Source organism: Euprymna scolopes, chromosome 22 (assembly GCF_053919585.1).
Source record: "Euprymna scolopes isolate OS-2025 chromosome 22, ASM5391958v1, whole genome shotgun sequence".
Taxonomy (NCBI): domain Eukaryota; kingdom Metazoa; phylum Mollusca; class Cephalopoda; order Sepiida; family Sepiolidae; genus Euprymna; species Euprymna scolopes.
This window is the reverse complement of record NC_136503.1, coordinates 105,556,516-105,575,780: the sequence shown is the minus strand read 5'-3', so window position 1 is coordinate 105,575,780 and position 19,265 is coordinate 105,556,516. Positions and strand designations below refer to the sequence as shown.

General features: G+C 35.5%; 1 protein-coding gene and 1 pseudogene across 2 annotated transcripts in view; one reads left to right on the top strand and one right to left on the bottom strand.

Annotated features, from left to right (window-relative positions):
* The window catches only part of LOC145243621 (ectopic P granules protein 5 homolog), a 230,294-nt gene that overhangs the window by 166,310 nt on the left and 44,719 nt on the right, over positions 1 to 19,265 (bottom strand). For both annotated transcript variants that reach the window (XM_080106641.1, XM_080106642.1), the window contains exons 2-4: positions 17,429 to 18,694; positions 12,988 to 13,155; positions 5,909 to 6,069 (exon numbers count right to left, since the gene is read on the bottom strand). In XM_080106641.1, the coding sequence (XP_079962767.1) occupies positions 5,909 to 6,069; positions 12,988 to 13,155; positions 17,429 to 18,694 (1,595 nt within the window). The remainder of the gene's footprint in view (positions 1 to 5,908; positions 6,070 to 12,987; positions 13,156 to 17,428; positions 18,695 to 19,265) is intronic.
* On the top strand, positions 10,775 to 10,891 carry LOC145244252 (5S ribosomal RNA; annotated as a pseudogene).

The following is a 19,265-nucleotide window of genomic DNA, read 5'->3' as shown; positions in this document are numbered from 1 at the left end:
ATTTCCCACACTGATGATTGCTTAAGTATCAAACATTAGTGTCTGTAGGCATAAAACAATTGCCTTAGTATAGAAAGGTTTACCCCTCCATTGACTAAGGACAATTAATTTGAGTGCAGCATCTGTGCAGACACCACACTTCAGTGACCAGCCCAGTACAAGTACCGGGTGTCAAGGTGACTTTGTGACTTGTTTCTAATCTTCCGACCAGCAGTAATCATCATTTCCCACACTGATGATTGCTTAAGTATCAAACATTAGTGTCTGTAGGCATAAAACAATTGCCTTAGTATAGAAAGGTTTACCCCTCCATTGACTAAGGACAATTAATTTGAGTGCAGCATCTGTGCAGACACCACACTTCAGTGACCAGCCCAGTACAAGTACCGGGTGTCAAGGTGACTTTGTGACTTGTTTCTAATCTTCCGACCAGCAGTAATCATCATTTCCCACACTGATGATTGCTTAAGTATCAAACATTAGTGTCTGTAGGCATAAAACAATTGCCTTAGTATAGAAAGGTTTACCCCTCCATTGACTAAGGACAATTAATTTGAGTGCAGCATCTGTGCAGACACCACACTTCAGTGACCAGCCCAGTACAAGTACCGGGTGTCAAGGTGACTTTGTGACTTGTTTCTAATCTTCCGACCAGCAGTAATCATCATTTCCCACACTGATGATTGCTTAAGTATCAAACATTAGTGTCTGTAGGCATAAAACAATTGCCTTAGTATAGAAAGGTTTACCCCTCCATTGACTAAGGACAATTAATTTGAGTGCAGCATCTGTGCAGACACCACACTTCAGTGACCAGCCCAGTACAAGTACCGGGTGTCAAGGTGACTTTGTGACTTGTTTCTAATCTTCCGACCAGCAGTAATCATCATTTCCCACACTGATGATTGCTTAAGTATCAAACATTAGTGTCTGTAGGCATAAAACAATTGCCTTAGTATAGAAAGGTTTACCCCTCCATTGACTAAGGACAATTAATTTGAGTGCAGCATCTGTGCAGACACCACACTTCAGTGACCAGCCCAGTACAAGTACCGGGTGTCAAGGTGACTTTGTGACTTGTTTCTAATCTTCCGACCAGCAGTAATCATCATTTCCCACACTGATGATTGCTTAAGTATCAAACATTAGTGTCTGTAGGCATAAAACAATTGCCTTAGTATAGAAAGGTTTACCCCTCCATTGACTAAGGACAATTAATTTGAGTGCAGCATCTGTGCAGACACCACACTTCAGTGACCAGCCCAGTACAAGTACCGGGTGTCAAGGTGACTTTGTGACTTGTTTCTAATCTTCCGACCAGCAGTAATCATCATTTCCCACACTGATGATTGCTTAAGTATCAAACATTAGTGTCTGTAGGCATAAAACAATTGCCTTAGTATAGAAAGGTTTACCCCTCCATTGACTAAGGACAATTAATTTGAGTGCAGCATCTGTGCAGACACCACACTTCAGTGACCAGCCCAGTACAAGTACCGGGTGTCAAGGTGACTTTGTGACTTGTTTCTAATCTTCCGACCAGCAGTAATCATCATTTCCCACACTGATGATTGCTTAAGTATCAAACATTAGTGTCTGTAGGCATAAAACAATTGCCTTAGTATAGAAAGGTTTACCCCTCCATTGACTAAGGACAATTAATTTGAGTGCAGCATCTGTGCAGACACCACACTTCAGTGACCAGCCCAGTACAAGTACCGGGTGTCAAGGTGACTTTGTGACTTGTTTCTAATCTTCCGACCAGCAGTAATCATCATTTCCCACACTGATGATTGCTTAAGTATCAAACATTAGTGTCTGTAGGCATAAAACAATTGCCTTAGTATAGAAAGGTTTACCCCTCCATTGACTAAGGACAATTAATTTGAGTGCAGCATCTGTGCAGACACCACACTTCAGTGACCAGCCCAGTACAAGTACCGGGTGTCAAGGTGACTTTGTGACTTGTTTCTAATCTTCCGACCAGCAGTAATCATCATTTCCCACACTGATGATTGCTTAAGTATCAAACATTAGTGTCTGTAGGCATAAAACAATTGCCTTAGTATAGAAGGGTTTTCCCCTCCATTGACTAAGGACAATTAATTTGAGTGCATCATCTAAGCAGACACCACACTTCAGTGACCAGCCCAGTACAAGTATCGGGTGTCAAGGTGACTTTGTGACTTGTTTCTAATCTTCCGACCAGCAGTAATCATCATTTCCCACACTGATGATTGCTTAAGTATCAAACATTAGTGTCTGTAGGCATAAAACAATTGCCTTAGTATAGAAAGGTTTACCCCTCCATTGACTAAGGACAATTAATTTGAGTGCAGCATCTGTGCAGACACCACACTTCAGTGACCAGCCCAGTACAAGTACCGGGTGTCAAGGTGACTTTGTGACTTGTTTCTAATCTTCCGACCAGCAGTAATCATCATTTCCCACACTGATGATTGCTTAAGTATCAAACATTAGTGTCTGTAGGCATAAAACAATTGCCTTAGTATAGAAAGGTTTACCCCTCCATTGACTAAGGACAATTAATTTGAGTGCAGCATCTGTGCAGACACCACACTTCAGTGACCAGCCCAGTACAAGTACCGGGTGTCAAGGTGACTTTGTGACTTGTTTCTAATCTTCCGACCAGCAGTAATCATCATTTCCCACACTGATGATTGCTTAAGTATCAAACATTAGTGTCTGTAGGCATAAAACAATTGCCTTAGTATAGAAAGGTTTACCCCTCCATTGACTAAGGACAATTAATTTGAGTGCAGCATCTGTGCAGACACCACACTTCAGTGACCAGCCCAGTACAAGTACCGGGTGTCAAGGTGACTTTGTGACTTGTTTCTAATCTTCCGACCAGCAGTAATCATCATTTCCCACACTGATGATTGCTTAAGTATCAAACATTAGTGTCTGTAGGCATAAAACAATTGCCTTAGTATAGAAAGGTTTACCCCTCCATTGACTAAGGACAATTAATTTGAGTGCAGCATCTGTGCAGACACCACACTTCAGTGACCAGCCCAGTACAAGTACCGGGTGTCAAGGTGACTTTGTGACTTGTTTCTAATCTTCCGACCAGCAGTAATCATCATTTCCCACACTGATGATTGCTTAAGTATCAAACATTAGTGTCTGTAGGCATAAAACAATTGCCTTAGTATAGAAAGGTTTACCCCTCCATTGACTAAGGACAATTAATTTGAGTGCAGCATCTGTGCAGACACCACACTTCAGTGACCAGCCCAGTACAAGTACCGGGTGTCAAGGTGACTTTGTGACTTGTTTCTAATCTTCCGACCAGCAGTAATCATCATTTCCCACACTGATGATTGCTTAAGTATCAAACATTAGTGTCTGTAGGCATAAAACAATTGCCTTAGTATAGAAAGGTTTACCCCTCCATTGACTAAGGACAATTAATTTGAGTGCAGCATCTGTGCAGACACCACACTTCAGTGACCAGCCCAGTACAAGTACCGGGTGTCAAGGTGACTTTGTGACTTGTTTCTAATCTTCCGACCAGCAGTAATCATCATTTCCCACACTGATGATTGCTTAAGTATCAAACATTAGTGTCTGTAGGCATAAAACAATTGCCTTAGTATAGAAAGGTTTACCCCTCCATTGACTAAGGACAATTAATTTGAGTGCAGCATCTGTGCAGACACCACACTTCAGTGACCAGCCCAGTACAAGTACCGGGTGTCAAGGTGACTTTGTGACTTGTTTCTAATCTTCCGACCAGCAGTAATCATCATTTCCCACACTGATGATTGCTTAAGTATCAAACATTAGTGTCTGTAGGCATAAAACAATTGCCTTAGTATAGAAAGGTTTACCCCTCCATTGACTAAGGACAATTAATTTCAGTGCAGCATCTGTGCAGACACCACACTTCAGTGACCAGCCCAGTACAAGTACCGGGTGTCAAGGTGACTTTGTGACTTGTTTCTAATCTTCCGACCAGCAGTAATCATCATTTCCCACACTGATGATTGCTTAAGTATCAAACATTAGTGTCTGTAGGCATAAAACAATTGCCTTAGTATAGAAAGGTTTTCCCCTCCATTGACTAAGGACAATTAATTTGAGTGCAGCATCTAAGCAGACACCACACTTCAGCCACATGTCCAGTACGAGTACCGGAGATCAGCTGACAGAAACTACACTGTGATCTTGTCTTAAAGGCCAAGAAATGATGATAGCAGTAATATTATTCAGAAGATTACCATTGATACAGATGATGCCATCCTCTATTCAGGTGTTGATTCTCATCCATTTTCCTGGGAATCAGTTAAAACAGGCAGTTGATCTATGTTCAGTTATGGATTCGGTTAAGAAATTGTTTCATTTAATCCTATTAAGACTCAGCAGTGTTTATTTAGAATTACACTTAATTATAAAAAACAAAAATACAGAAAAAATCTTTCTGATGTACGTATTCATCATCGAATGAAGATGTCATATTCCAAAAATCACATGAATTTGCCAAGTATTTTTTTTTTTAATTAAGAAAATCAAATTTTATGAGGAAGTGAAGAGGAGGCCATATTGTTTTAAATTTTGCTAAAATTCAAGGGCAACAATTCAATTCGACTACAGAGATTTTCTTTGTATCCAAAATAATTAAAACTTTTTAATCGCTAAAAATCATAAAATTTGGTTTTCTTAATTAAAAAATAAAATCTACTTTAATCAATTTATGTGATTTTTAGAATATGACATTTTCGTTCCGTGATAAGTATGTACATCAAAGATTTTTCTGTATTTTTAATCAAGTGTAATTCTAAATAAGCAGTAACTCAGCTTGTGTCATTCAATCGATAGCAAACTGATTTACAGGGTGAACATCAACCAACCCCACCTCCCTAAAAGGAAAAAAAAAAAAAAAATGCCACTCGTGGAATCATCACAATTCAAACTATATTTGCTATAAATCGAATCCCTTGGTGCACGTTATCAGCATTGTCTGAAGAATAATAGTCATCAATTTGAAAATTTGCGAACATGATTCTTCAATTAAATTTATCTTCTGTGTTCGAAACTATTCCATTTCATTCTACGTTTATAAATAAAGATTTTATTGTAAATCAAAGTTTTGGAGACATGTATGTATGTATATATATATATATGTGTGTGTGTGTATATATATATATATATATATATATATATATATATACACACACACACACATATATATATATACATACACAAGTTTTTTTAAATGCCTAATGTTTCATGCTGTAATTATCACAACTTTCTCTCTGGAAATATTACCTTTATCAAAGAATCTTTTTAATAAAAAAATTTACTGAGTGAATCTTAATCCACTCTGCCCTCTCAAAAATGCTACCCATGGCATTGTTAATAAAATTCACAACGCAAACCATATCGGCTATAAATAACTTTTAATCTATGTCTGACTTGTACACCAAGTTTCAGTCATGAAATGTCCAACAGTCTTGGTTTAATCGCCTTTAAATGATAAGCAGACCTGGATACAATGTGCAAAATAGGCAATCGCTCTGACAGGCTCCTCTCTCGACACGGCGATAATTTTGGTTGAGAATAGGGGAATGTTTTTGAATTTTTTTTAAAGAATTCCATGCACAAAAATCTGAAAGCTTATTGTCTGGTGAGTGTGAAGCCATTCAGGATCATACATCCTACTGATGAGATGGTTAACAAAGTATCCCCACATTAAACAACAATTAATTAAAGACTGTTGAATAAGTCAGGCATAGGATGAAGTTTATTTATACCAAATATGGTTGGATTGCAGAAATAATTGTGTATTTTATTAACAATTCCATGGATGGTATTTTTCTCTGTATTATTGTATATAAGATTAAAAAGAAAAGAACAATATGATAGTTTTTAAATGACTTACCGAGAGAGCTGGGCTGAATAAGCCTGTAATGAAAGTTCATCTTCAATAGAATTGCGAACCGTTTGTAAAGTCTTTCCAATCTTTTCAAACAGCTCATGGTTCATCTCAGACTTCTCATAGAGGTGCCGTACAACACACTTAGCGCCATCCTTGCAATAACCCTAGAAAATTTGAAAGATTTATTAAATTATTATATTTTGATTTTCAGTGGTACATACACTATATATATATATATATATAAAATGTATAGCCAGCAACATTTGTTTAATCACCATTAAATGGTAAGCAAATCTGGATACAATGTGCAAAATGGGCGTGGTTCTCTTTTGGCACGGCCATAATTTTGGTTGTAATGGCACTTTTTATGTCGAGAATATCTGGGGGAATGTTTTGATAGACATTTTCATTTTAAATAATTCCATGCATAATATTTGTTGATTTTAAAGACTTTTATTATTTTTTGATTTAAAAAAAAAAGTAATAAAAATCTTAAAAATCAACAAATGTTGCTGATTACACTCTTAAATATACATTTTTCTCTTGTTGGAACCACACAACTTTATAGATGTGTCTATATAAATATACTAAATGCTAATCATAGTGGGGGTGATAAGTAATTAAATGGATTAATCTGTAATCTTATAAATATAAGATTGATAAATTAAAAAATATATCCATTTTAAATGTGGAAATTGATGAATCACACAGATAAGAAATTCATTTTTATAGTATGAAAAGGTTAGTAATTGCAATTAAGAATAGGAAATTGGATCAAATGTTTGTAACATGTCTTCTTCCTAAGATTAAGGGAGGTGTGTTTGATCAGCACTGCTGGGGAGCCATGATGTAATATACTGTTTTGTTTTTAAATCCCCGAAACAGTGTTTCATGGTAAACAACTGATGATCCCTTGAAAAATAAATTATTAGTACTATAGTAAATTCAAGAGCGAGTTGATGCAGTGATTGCAGGTGATTAAATGACTTACTGACTAGATGGTTTTCTAACGAATGATAAAAAAATATTTTTTTGTGTAGTTTTAAAGGTTAAAAACTTCAAAGACTATATATATATATATATATATATATAATTTATTCAGAATAGTGAAATACGATAAATCTACTAGTGTGCAAATTTATTTTCATTTAATTTTAATTGCCTGTCTATGAATATCTTTTGGTTTTTATTCACAAATTGATTGAAAACTTGAACAGGAATTCCGGATATCCAATCAAATTAAAGAAAACTGTGGAAATATGTATTGGATTGTTACCAGCTTCCTTGGATTTATTACAACACGCGTTGGATCTTTTTACCTGCCGAATACCAAGAGCTTCCATTACAGAATTTAGCATACACTTTTGATTTGAAGTTCAATATCCTTCTTTTTGCTGCATCAATATCCAATTTCCTTTATTCTATGTAGCTAAAATGATTTAAAAACTTTAAAAACATTTAATTTAATTTTCTATGTTTATTACCTTTAGCAAATTAGGGGCAAACCTTTTATAATATTTGCTAATATTTTTCCTCCGAGGAGATCTATAAACATCGAAAACTCATGGGTTAAGGAAATATATTTTACTATACTGTATTCTTTGTCTTGCATACAATAAAATTTCTATATTTGAAATTTAACTTTTTCAAATCACAAATTTTAAATTCCTAAATTATGATATATATATATAATTCAAAATGGTGTAATGGAAACATAAAAGGTATTTGCAGCTTCTCTTCCAATTTTCAGATTTTAATCATGTCAAATAACACTTTATTTCCTTTTGACGGATTGATTGTTGCTATTTCTTCTGATGAGTTAAGGACATAATACATTCACTAATTGATATAATTAAGTGATTGATTTTGCGCTACAAAATAGATACTGTCAAGAATTGTAAATGTCAACTGAATTAAAGGAATAAATTATAAGATGGTCAACATCATGAATTTTGGAATATAGTTTTTTTGCAATTTATTAACTATATATCTATATATATATATATATATAAATTGGTATTCTTGTCTGTTTATTTGTTCACAATTTGATTAATATATACTTTCATTTCTTTATTGTTTCATTCATTCCTATATATATATATATAGTATAATTCTTGTAAAATATACGATTAAGAGGTGACGTCATTTGCATATTACATTAAGGAAAATCGATTTTATTAAATAGCAGTATGTTAGTTACTGTTTATAGTAAGAGGATTGTTTTAAGTGTTTTATTTAAAATCGTTATTTAAATTTGATTTGTATTGATAACATATTTAATTTAATTTATTTATACCAACATTAACTTTTTTTTTTATATAAACCTGTTTCAGTTATTTCCCCTGGGCGCGAACTTTGTTCTTTTTGTTTTTGTTTTCTTTTTCGGCGAATATCAAAACTAAAACCTTTCAAGCATTATTTTTGGAATTAGTTTAAATAAAATAATTTCACAATTAACGTTGCAGTCCAGTGGATTTTTATTTTGAAATAAACAAACAATCCAATTCAACTATGATTCTTTATTTAAAACAAAAACAAAGAAAACTTTCATTTACGTTTTGTAACCAGTTTTTTTTCTTCACATTTTTTGACATTGTAACTATTTTTTTTTAATAACACAATAAGTCATAACTCCTCACTTTTAGCAACACAAATTCTATTTTAGTATTTTTGAAACTGAGTAATTTACAGTCTGTTTTCGTTGCAACCATAAAAGTAAAAAGGTAGTAAAAAGGAAATTTGCTTAAACTGAAATATAGTCATAAAAAGTTGCCCAATATCCGGAGAAGAGCTTCTCTTCGTATCCCTTCTGTCGAAATATCTGGTGGAGAGTTTGTGACGTTGTTCTTTTTATTTATTTATTTTTTTTGGGGGGGGGGGGTACATTTTCATATTTTCATTCATTCTTTTATTTTTGAAATTTTTGTTGGGGTAACGATGGAGTTGATATATAATGAAAAACTGCTCAATATTCTTAGCATAGTAGGTGTGGCCAAACAGAACTTCATGTCAACCCTGGCAACGCTGGGTGTCCATACTAGCATATATACAGGGTGACCCCCCAAAAAACGGGCCCCAACTCTAATTAGGCCCTGTTTCTTAGTGTTTTGTCCGAATGAAATGAAACTTTGGTCATAACTAGTTTATTATATTCAAAACATCACATCAAAACACTACAGTCTTTGGCCTTTTTTTTTTCTCCGTTTTACAGCATATGTTCTAGATGGCCTCCATTTAGCTTTTGTTTTTTTTGGGGTCACCCTGTATATATATATAAAAGTGAACCTGTTTGTGTATCTGTGTGTTTGTGTGTGTACATTTCCCTACCCAATAACTCTCTCAATTTTTAGTCTACAGACTCGAAAATTTGATATACAGGGTACTGAGATTTGAGAAAATCTTTGTAATCCGTTTTCGGACAGAAATTTGGCTGTTAAAGGGTCAAAATTCAACGATTTGACCTTGGAGAACTCTACCAAACTCCTCCGACAATTTTGGGTCTAAACACTTGAGATTTTAGATATAGGTTCCTTGGCCATGGATCTAACTTAATAACTTGATTTGAGCCCAAAACAATAAATGTTAAGGAGTCATAATAGGGGTCAAAGTTAAAAAAAATTGACCTCAGACAATTTCTGGTTTAAACATTTGAAATTTGACATAAAGGGTATTCAGAGATAGGGCAAGCTTTTTAATCGGTGTGGGTCGAAAAATTTTAGTTACCAATATATAAATGTATGTATGTTTGCATGTCTGCTTAAAACTTTTGACAGAGGCGACGGATTTTACCAAGATCAGTATCGTTTAAAGTCCGACCTTTCAGACAACAAATATCGAAAAATTGGCTAAAAACATTAATATCTTCACCTTCAACTGGGCACTTTTCTACAGGGGGGGGGGTCACCGATATTTTTGAAAGTCATCCCCTCCTTTCGATTGTCTAGCCTTAATTTAAACATAAGTCACTTCCAGTTTGGCGGTGGTCGTAACAGCAAAGACGTCAGGTTTTTTTCCGTTCTTTTCCTCCTTCATGGTACGGGTTCGAGCCTGCCTTCCTACTACCACTTATTTTTTTATTTATTTTTTTTTTGCTCAACAGACACATCACAAACCCGGGCAACGCCGGGCTAAAATGCTAGTATATATATATATATATATATATATATATATATATATATATATATATATATATATATATATATAATTATGTTGTAAACCTTCCTACCTGAGGAAGTGGCATTCTTGCCATGTTATAGGCCAACTAGGATCAGCCATCAAGTGAAATGGCCCTGGCTACCTATCTCCATGATATTCAGCAAATAAAACAAATATAATTTAACTTGATTTGTTTTTCTTTTAATTCTATAAAGATTTGTATTAGAATCTTTGGAATCTTTTATGATGATGTTTCCTCTGCAAGAGTGCCACATGTAGGAAGGTTTACAATATTATCCATCTATTTTTGGCTCACTTTGTATAAGTGTATATGTGTGTGTGTGTGTGTATATATATATATATATATATATATATATATATATGTGTGTGTGTGTGTGTGTGTGTGTGTGTATATATATATATCTCCATTCACGTGTAATCACCTTTTTGTTCACCCTATTCCCTCTGCTTCATTTTTTTTTATCAAGTAATATCTTTGACTTACTTGCAGTTTCATCAAATACTTTTGTATGCAAAATCCGATCCCACATTTTGCTAATTCCTACCCTCTGATGAGAAGGAAAGTATTTCTTCGAAACTCCGCGGATTAAGGACTATCCACTTATCAAGTGTTTCCTTTTCAGATTAAATATGTTTTTAACTATTTTTCAAAGTGTGTTTTAACATGTTATATGTAGTGGCATATGTATATATGTATACAGCATAATCGTGTTGACACACTAGTTCTCGTTAGATCACCAAAGTTAAGCAACGTTGGGCTTGGTTAGTACCAGATGGGTGACCATTTGGGAATTCTAAGTGCTGTATGTGCTCTCCGCTTATCTCGGCATTTGTTTTCAATCGTCCTGTACAGACACTTCACTTGCCATTAGTATTTAACAATGTCGACTCAGGAGAGGTGTGGTTGGAGATTGTGCATCTCCTGCCACAAAAATTTCATATGCAAGTACCCTTACGTGGGTATCCATAGTCTGTCAAAGACTGAAGGAGCCTTATATATATATATATATATATATATATATATATATATATATATATATATCGAAAACCCTTAATTACTGGCTATGGGAGTTGTTATGCTGCCTGAACTGTCCATAAGTGAAAACAATCTTTAACGAATTGAAATAATCTTTATTCCTCAACTGCTTGTAAACAGATTTTTCTATAAACCTAGATTACACATATTTTGGATCATTACAAAGATTTTGAATTATTACACATTTTTTTAATTTTAATTTGCATCTACTTAATTCCGGATTCTTCTTGTAAGAACATTGTCTCCCATCATCATTTCATCTTGATAATACTGATCCTCCCCACATCTTTTCATTTGGTTTTTTAATCCTTGACTTTTAATCCTTTTATTTTACCCCCCCACCCCACACACACTTTTTATAACTTTTTGCACAAATCTTTTTTTAGCATTTATAACTACTAGCTTTCATAAAATGTTGTTTCAATTAATGCCAGATAGATTCATAACTTCACTATAATATTTATTTGCTTTTTTTTTCCTCTGATGAGAACACATTTCTTTGAAACTCTGAATTAAGGATATTTCAATATATCTTATTTGAGTATCCAGTCGCACAATAAATTCATGTAAAATATAATTTACAATCTTAAATTTGTATTCTTGATATATATATATATATATATATATATATATATATATTCAAGCACGTCTGATTGAACACGACCGAGTTCTTTTTTCAGATTTTATTGGATAACTTTTCAATCCGCCGAGCTAAATAAATAAAAAATAAAATAAGAAAATCAAAATTAAAAATAAATAAATTACCCCTACCCATCCTGCACCCACTTTTATAACCAATAAAAAATTTAAAAAATATAACTAATATTCAATAAAGAAAACGACAACAACAATCACTCTTGACAACGATCGGATGTACCGATTAAAAGCACTTGAGAAGAATATGGCTGAACAATAACTACTGGGCACCATAATATACAACATACCAGTCAAAATAAAAAAGACCGCTTAGCAAATTGAAAAGTTATCCAACAAAATCGGAAAAAAGAAAAACTGTGTCATGATCAATCACCAGAACAATATGATTGAAGCAAAAACTCCCGAAGTTGAAATAATAAAAATATATTTCACTCTCCTAATGTATTGAGCACTTTTTCCCCTGCTTTTTACCTCCTAATATATATGTATGTGTTTTTTTACCTTCTAATATATATATATATATATATATATACACACACACACACACACACACATACACAAATTATTTATTTAAAAGCTCTAAATATATGTATGTGTGTATATATATATATATATATATATATATATATATATATATGTACACAAACACAAATTATTTATTTAAAAGCTCTAAATATATGTATGTATATATATATATATATATATACACACACACACACATACATATATTTAGAGCTTTTAAATAAATAATTTGTGTGTGTGTGTATATATATACACACACACACACACACACACACACACACACACACACACACAAGCACAAATTATTTATTTAAAAGCTCTAAATTACAGATTCAAGAGATGCACCATGGTTTCATTGATACAAGTAGACCATTACTATTCAGAAAAGATCTTCTCATTTCAATAAAATCGTGTTGCATCACTGGAAACTAATGTATAGTTTTTAAATAATTTGTATTTTAGCCCTTACATTCTTACAATCAAACACTATTGATTTCTTTCCAACACTTAACACTCACATATTGTAATTCAGTAAATTACAACATTTATGGCAATATTTTAAACATTATAACAATTCTTTGAAAATCAACACTTGACGTTTATTGTTTTGTTCTTGAAGTGATTGCGAACGTATTTCCACTGGAAACGATCTGAATTAAAAAACTGATAACGTCAAAAAATCAACACTCACCTGCACGACAATGTGTTCCTGGAGCGTCTCCCACATTTCCTTGCAGTATTTCTTGTGGCTTTCCTGCTGATTACGTAGAACATTTTCAGCGTTTAACAATTTCTTACAAGCTCGGTAATAGTTGGTGAGGATCTCGTCAAATTCATGGTTCTCCCGGCGGGATTCTTGCTGCAAAGGGACAAATTAGAAAACATAACAATTGATTCAGTCCTTGGTCTTTTGTCTCATAGCAAAGTGTAGTATCTGTTCTAATGTTGCACTTAAGTAATTGGTCCTTGACTAACGTAGGGGAAACCCTTCATATCGAGACAATTACTATTTATTTGGACACTGATTGAGTGCCCCCTTTTTTGGGGAGCTGGTTTTCTCCCCACATTAAAAAATGACCTTGTGTCACATTTGCTTTCATGGGGAAGCAAATAAATACCATCTGTTCTGATGGTACACTTTGCCTTTTTTTTTTTATTATTTTGTTTCCGATCCAGAGCTGGACTTCTCTCACCACCCCACCCATCACAAACCAACCTTATGACTACCTCTGCATTCTTGCAGAAGCAAGTAAATATAGATAACTGATTCAGTCAAATGTTTATTGATACAAACACTAGCAGGTCGCCAGGCGTTGCTCGGTCATAAAATATGCATAAATATTATATTTTAATTCATACAGAAACCGAGACATGTGCATGCAAGTATTACGTTTTTTCTAACGGGATCACTTCTTGGAACTAAAAAAATAAAAAATTACTCTAGCTGAGATCGAAATCAAAACTTAAAGACAGTGAATCAAGTATGATAACCATTTGGCCAGCTTGCCACAATCTTTAAAAACAGTTTTCAAATTACTAATTCTTAACATAAGTAATCTGTAATGTGAACTATTCATGCGTGCTCATTCGTGAAACAGTTGACAAACAGATAAGAATCCGATCCTCTCCAAGTACCAAATTTTCAATTTTGACCCTTTAGCAACACTTTTTTTCTGGATGAAAACCAATTAAAAGATTTTCCACATGTCCGAATACCCTATATACCGAATTTAAAATCTGTAGATCAAAAATTTGTTGAGTATATAGGTTGAGAAGTGTCCTCACACACATACACAAATTCTCACTTACAGATATATAAATTATTGGCTACATATGTGCATACATATTTTTGCTATGATTTCTTTAGAAACGTAGCATCATGAAGCCAGATCTTATAATTTTGATGAAGTTACATTTCTAAAGAAATCTTAGCGGAAACATGTATACACCTATGTAACCAATATTTGTATAAATAAATAAGCATACTACAATAATGCTCTGCTTGTCATTGAGCACTTTTTGATAAAAGCAAGATGTAAATACACTGTTTAAGTCCAACTAGATCTCTTTTAATACCATACTTCCTTATGCTTTTTTGATGGTGAATGCTCTGACGAACTGCAATCACTTGTGCCCCCACGACGTGAGCACCCGCGACAAACCCGACAGGCTGCTAAATCTCACCCCCACACTGTAGAGATCCCTAGATGTAAAAGATCTTTCTACTCCAAGAGTTTCTTCCCCAGAACCGCTAGACTTTGGAATTCTATTCCAGGTTCCTGCTTCCCCAACAGTACTGACGTGCAGAAGTTCAAGTGTAACGTGAACCGACATCTTGCTGCCCAAATCCCTACATAGTACCCCAGTAGTTGTTGCCCCTGATAGTAGCCCCCTACACCAAAGTGGCAATTTGCCTTGTTTGGGGTGAAAATGTAATAAAAAAAATAAATAAATAAATAGAAAAATAAATAAAAAGATTGTGATCAGATGTTCCTGCTTGACAAATGCTTTAATTATAAATGTTTCAAGTCTAATTACATGGTCAATACGGCTTCTTCTTCTGAAACCCGACTGATGTTCTGTAATCAGGTTTTTGGTTTCTAAATACCATGTTAGTCTCTCATCAACCCTTCTTTCGAAGATCTTGCAGAGGTAACAAGTGAGGGGAATGGTTCGATAATTTATTGCATGTGTATCGTCTTCTTTTGGTTTGAGTTGGCCTCATAGCTTCTTTACAGCATATTCTGATGCCCTAGCAACTGGACCAAGAAAAAAAAGGAGGAGAAAGAAAAAAAGAAAAGAGGAGAAGTGAAAATTGTTTTAGTTTTGAGTTTTACAGAACATGATTGAGTTTTGCAAAGGGTAGGGAAAAAAAACTATACTGTTTAGTGCATTTTAGATTAGGAAGCCAGTATCTTCAGACAGCCTAGTCTGGTAGCATCAGTGTAAGGATTTGGAGGCGCAGTCGGTCACAGAATCAAATTTGCAGACTTATTACTTATGGATTCTTCTAATCTATATAGATAAAACTGTAGATGTATGTGTGTTTGTAATTATTTAACCAATAATCTCTAAAAGTACTGGTCACATAACACTGAAATTATTAGGAAACGGTAATCATACATCAAGGATGGTTTATAATGAGTAAAATCTTTGTTTGGATCGATGAATAACGTGTACAGAAATATGTCAGCAAGTTGAAATGCAAAATGTTCATTTCAACTTGCCGAGATATCTATTACTTTTGCGCATGTGCAAATCCATTCATAGCTTGAAGTGGTTCAATTTTAAATCTTTTTTATCTATTTGTCAATAGCTCAAACAGTAGGAAATCCGGCTGGAGTACTAAATGTTTTGGTTTCAATTCTAGCTGATAACACCCAAGTCGATTTTTTAATTCATTTAAAATTGTTGTAGACTCTTGAAAATTCAGTATGTTATTGTTATACATCTTATGAGATGACTGATAAATTTTTATGATTTCAAGTTCAAATGAACAGCTGCAGCAGGAATTGGAATACACCCTACCAAAGCCTGACTGTCACTGGTGCATTTCAAAAATGCAATCTGGACGTGAGGACACTTTAGAAGAACGATATACAATAAAATTCTATTTTAAACTTGAAAAAAAAGCCACAGAAACGTATGGAATGCTTCAGACTGCTTTTGGACCATCTTGCATAAATTGAGCATCAGTTTTTCAGTGAAATAAGAGATTCAAGGAAGGCAAGGAGTCTGTGAGGGATGATGAGAGGTGTGGGAGGAGTAAGGGAGTCAGAACACCAGAGTTGATTGGCCAAATAAAGAATTTCATGGATAAGGACCGTTGTGTGTCTATAGAGACAATAAGTGCAGTTTGATGTTAGTGTGGGAACTGTCAACGCAATTATTCATGAGGAACTGAAGATGCGGAAGATTTGCGTGAAGTTTTTCCTAAGAGTGCTCAGAGAAATCAGAAAGAAAGACGTTGTCATGACAACAGAGTGATGGTTGAGCTGATCAATTCAGATCCTGCAGTTTTTGATGCTCTGATGACCTGCGATGAAAGCTGGACCTACTGCTCTGACCCAGACATCAATAGAAAGTTCCCAGTGAAAGTATGCTGGCTCTCCAAGACCCAAAACAGCCAGACAGAGAAAATCCACCCAGAAACTTATGATGATCCCTTTTTTGACAGTTTGGGCATGATCTACATGCACTGGGTTCCCACTGGACAGGGAGTTCAGGAAGAGATTCTGCCGTAAGAGGCTAACACTCTTCAAATCGAATAAGTAGCATTTCCACTAGGAGAATGCACCGAGATTGAACTCATTAAATGAGTTTGTAATATAATTCAAATCTTGTCCATAGCTGAATACATGATGCTTTGCACGGGCTATCAAGAGTATTTTTTTTTATCGCGACGCCATCACTAGATGGGTTGCCTACTACGGCTTAAGGGAGGCCCATCTACCCTCGAGAGAACGATAGACCGCATCAGTTTCCCAACCTGGTATTTTACCTTGCAGTACATACAGCACCTCACCTTCCCAAATGGTAACCCATTTGGTACTGGCCAGGCTCAACGTTGCTTAACTTTGGTGATCTGGCGAGAATCAGTGTGCTGTATATTACAACATTATCGGCAGTGTGTCTCGTACATGCTTTCTATGTTTACTATCACTTCAAATAACGGGATGTCATTTGTCATCTATATAGATAGATATATATATATATAGTTCTCATCTTGATTGTTATTTGCACCTTCAACCTCCAGAAGAGTGTAAAATTTACATCTGAACTTCACCAAGTACTCTATTCACTGTACCATGTGTCCAGTGCAGGCAGCCAAAAATACAACTGCAAATTACTTCTACCCAATCAAGGCTGATGAAACAAGAGAATGGTACCTTTGTGGATTAAATAAAGGTTTCCGTTTGAAATTCTGTGTATATTCCCGAGTTCGACAAGATATACCTGAAGATGGTTGTCGGTGACATTAATCAAAATGTTGTCAAAATGAAACTCAAGATGAGAACGATCATCCGGAGAATCCTAAAAAAAGGTTGAAAGAACAGATCTAAGTGGAGTTAAATGAAAAGAAAGAGTTTTCTACATGTATGACACAAGATAAATAAAAAAGGAGTACCTACCTGTACAAAGGATTCAATATATTCTGTATTCACTGCTAATTCATTATTGTAATAGAGACTTCGCAACTGTGCAGATGATAACGGTTGCACATTCCGTGCAGTGTTCACCTGCCATGCAGCATTTGCTGATCTTACGCACGGTGGTGTCGGCTTTTCCGTCACAGCATTGGGAACGGCGTAAGTCGGCTCCCATTCACTAGACCGAGCCTCCTCGGCCCCCGACACTGCTCGATGGGCTCCTGTCATAGACATATAACCATTCAAGTCTATTTCTCGCAGTTCGCTCTCGTTCACCTCAATTGCGTAAGGAGCTGTAGAGACCTGATGCTCCCGTGCATGAGGAGAGGAGTAATATTGGGGAGGCTGCATCTTCCCATCAACTGTGGCAACTGTATCGGAAAAGACAGGTATATCGGGAGATAGTTCATCTTCGCCCAAATTGAGATCACCAAGGCCTTGCTCAACCATGCCGACTGTAAAATCAGCTGGTTGGTTATTACGCACCCCTGTAGCATGGCATATGCCGTAAGTGTCTGGGAGGCAACTAAGTCCAGTCCTAACTTCTTGAGAAGGTTGCCATCGTGGCCGAAGCAATGTGTTTGAGATCAGCGACTCATCAACCATCGCTAAGTGACTTTGTTCTTCACTGTTTGTCCCGTCATGTGTGTTAGCAATAAGAGTCCTCGCCGCTAACTCATTGAGATTATCGGGTGATCCAACTTTGATGCCTTCGTCCTCGTTGACCAAAGGTGTCGTCGAGGTGCCATTGAGGTCCGCGTCCAGTAAGCGAGCAACGCATTCTTCTGTTTCCTCGACAGGTTCCTCCAAATCGGATGTCAGACCCTCAGAGAATGGATCAGCAAGAAGTACCTCTTCGGGGCCAAGTTCTTCTTCTTGGACTGCAGCTTCAGAAGCTGGAGCTTCATAGATTCTTTCAGGAGAAACGCGTTCTATAAACGGTTCCTCCACTTTTGGAATGGCCGATTCTTCTTCTTCTTCTACGGCCGGAGGTGGCGGCGGCGGAGGTGAAGGTGAGGAAGGAATTTTAGGGAGTTCTCGGTTTAGTTGTACATCTGTCGATGCATCTTCGTATATTAGAGCCGTATCTTTAGTTTCCTCTTGTAAGCTGCCATCTTTTTCCTCAGACTTTCTCTCAGCAGACAGTTCCGCCTCTGTGGTTGTAAGAACAGTTTCCAAAGATGGTTCTTCAGATTCCGATTCTTTGAAAGCAGAAACATGTTCTTTGTCTTTTTTCTTCTTCTTCACCTAGAAAAAAAAAGAAAGAAAGAGAAAGTGAGCAAAAATGGAAAAAAAATTTGTTTTTAAATTTTTTAGATGAGGATTGATAATTCATATTATTTGGACTACTGTTCTCATCTTCATTGTCATTTTCATAATGTTTCGGTTGATGTAACATTCGACCTTCTTCAGGTCTGTTTTGATGAACGCACTGTCAAACTCAGTAATCTGCTCGGAATTTTGGAGAGAACCCTTTATTTAATTCACAGAAGTAGCATGCCCTTTTTCCATCAGCCATGACCAGGAATGAAGTCCTTAGTAATTTGCAATTGTAGTTTTGCGTATCACCCATACTGAGGATTGAACCTTCAAGTTCTAGAAGGATGTGACTTACAACTGGATTTTACTCCATACTCTATCCACTACGCTACGAGTGGTTGCCGCTACATACTTGCCAGGCAATACTCAAAAGAAAATTGCAAACTACTTAGGACTTCTATTTGGTCATGGCTGACAGAACAAGAGCATACTACCCATGTGGCTTAAATAAAGGGTTCCATTCGAAATTCTGTACAGTTCCCTGCATTTGACAGAAACA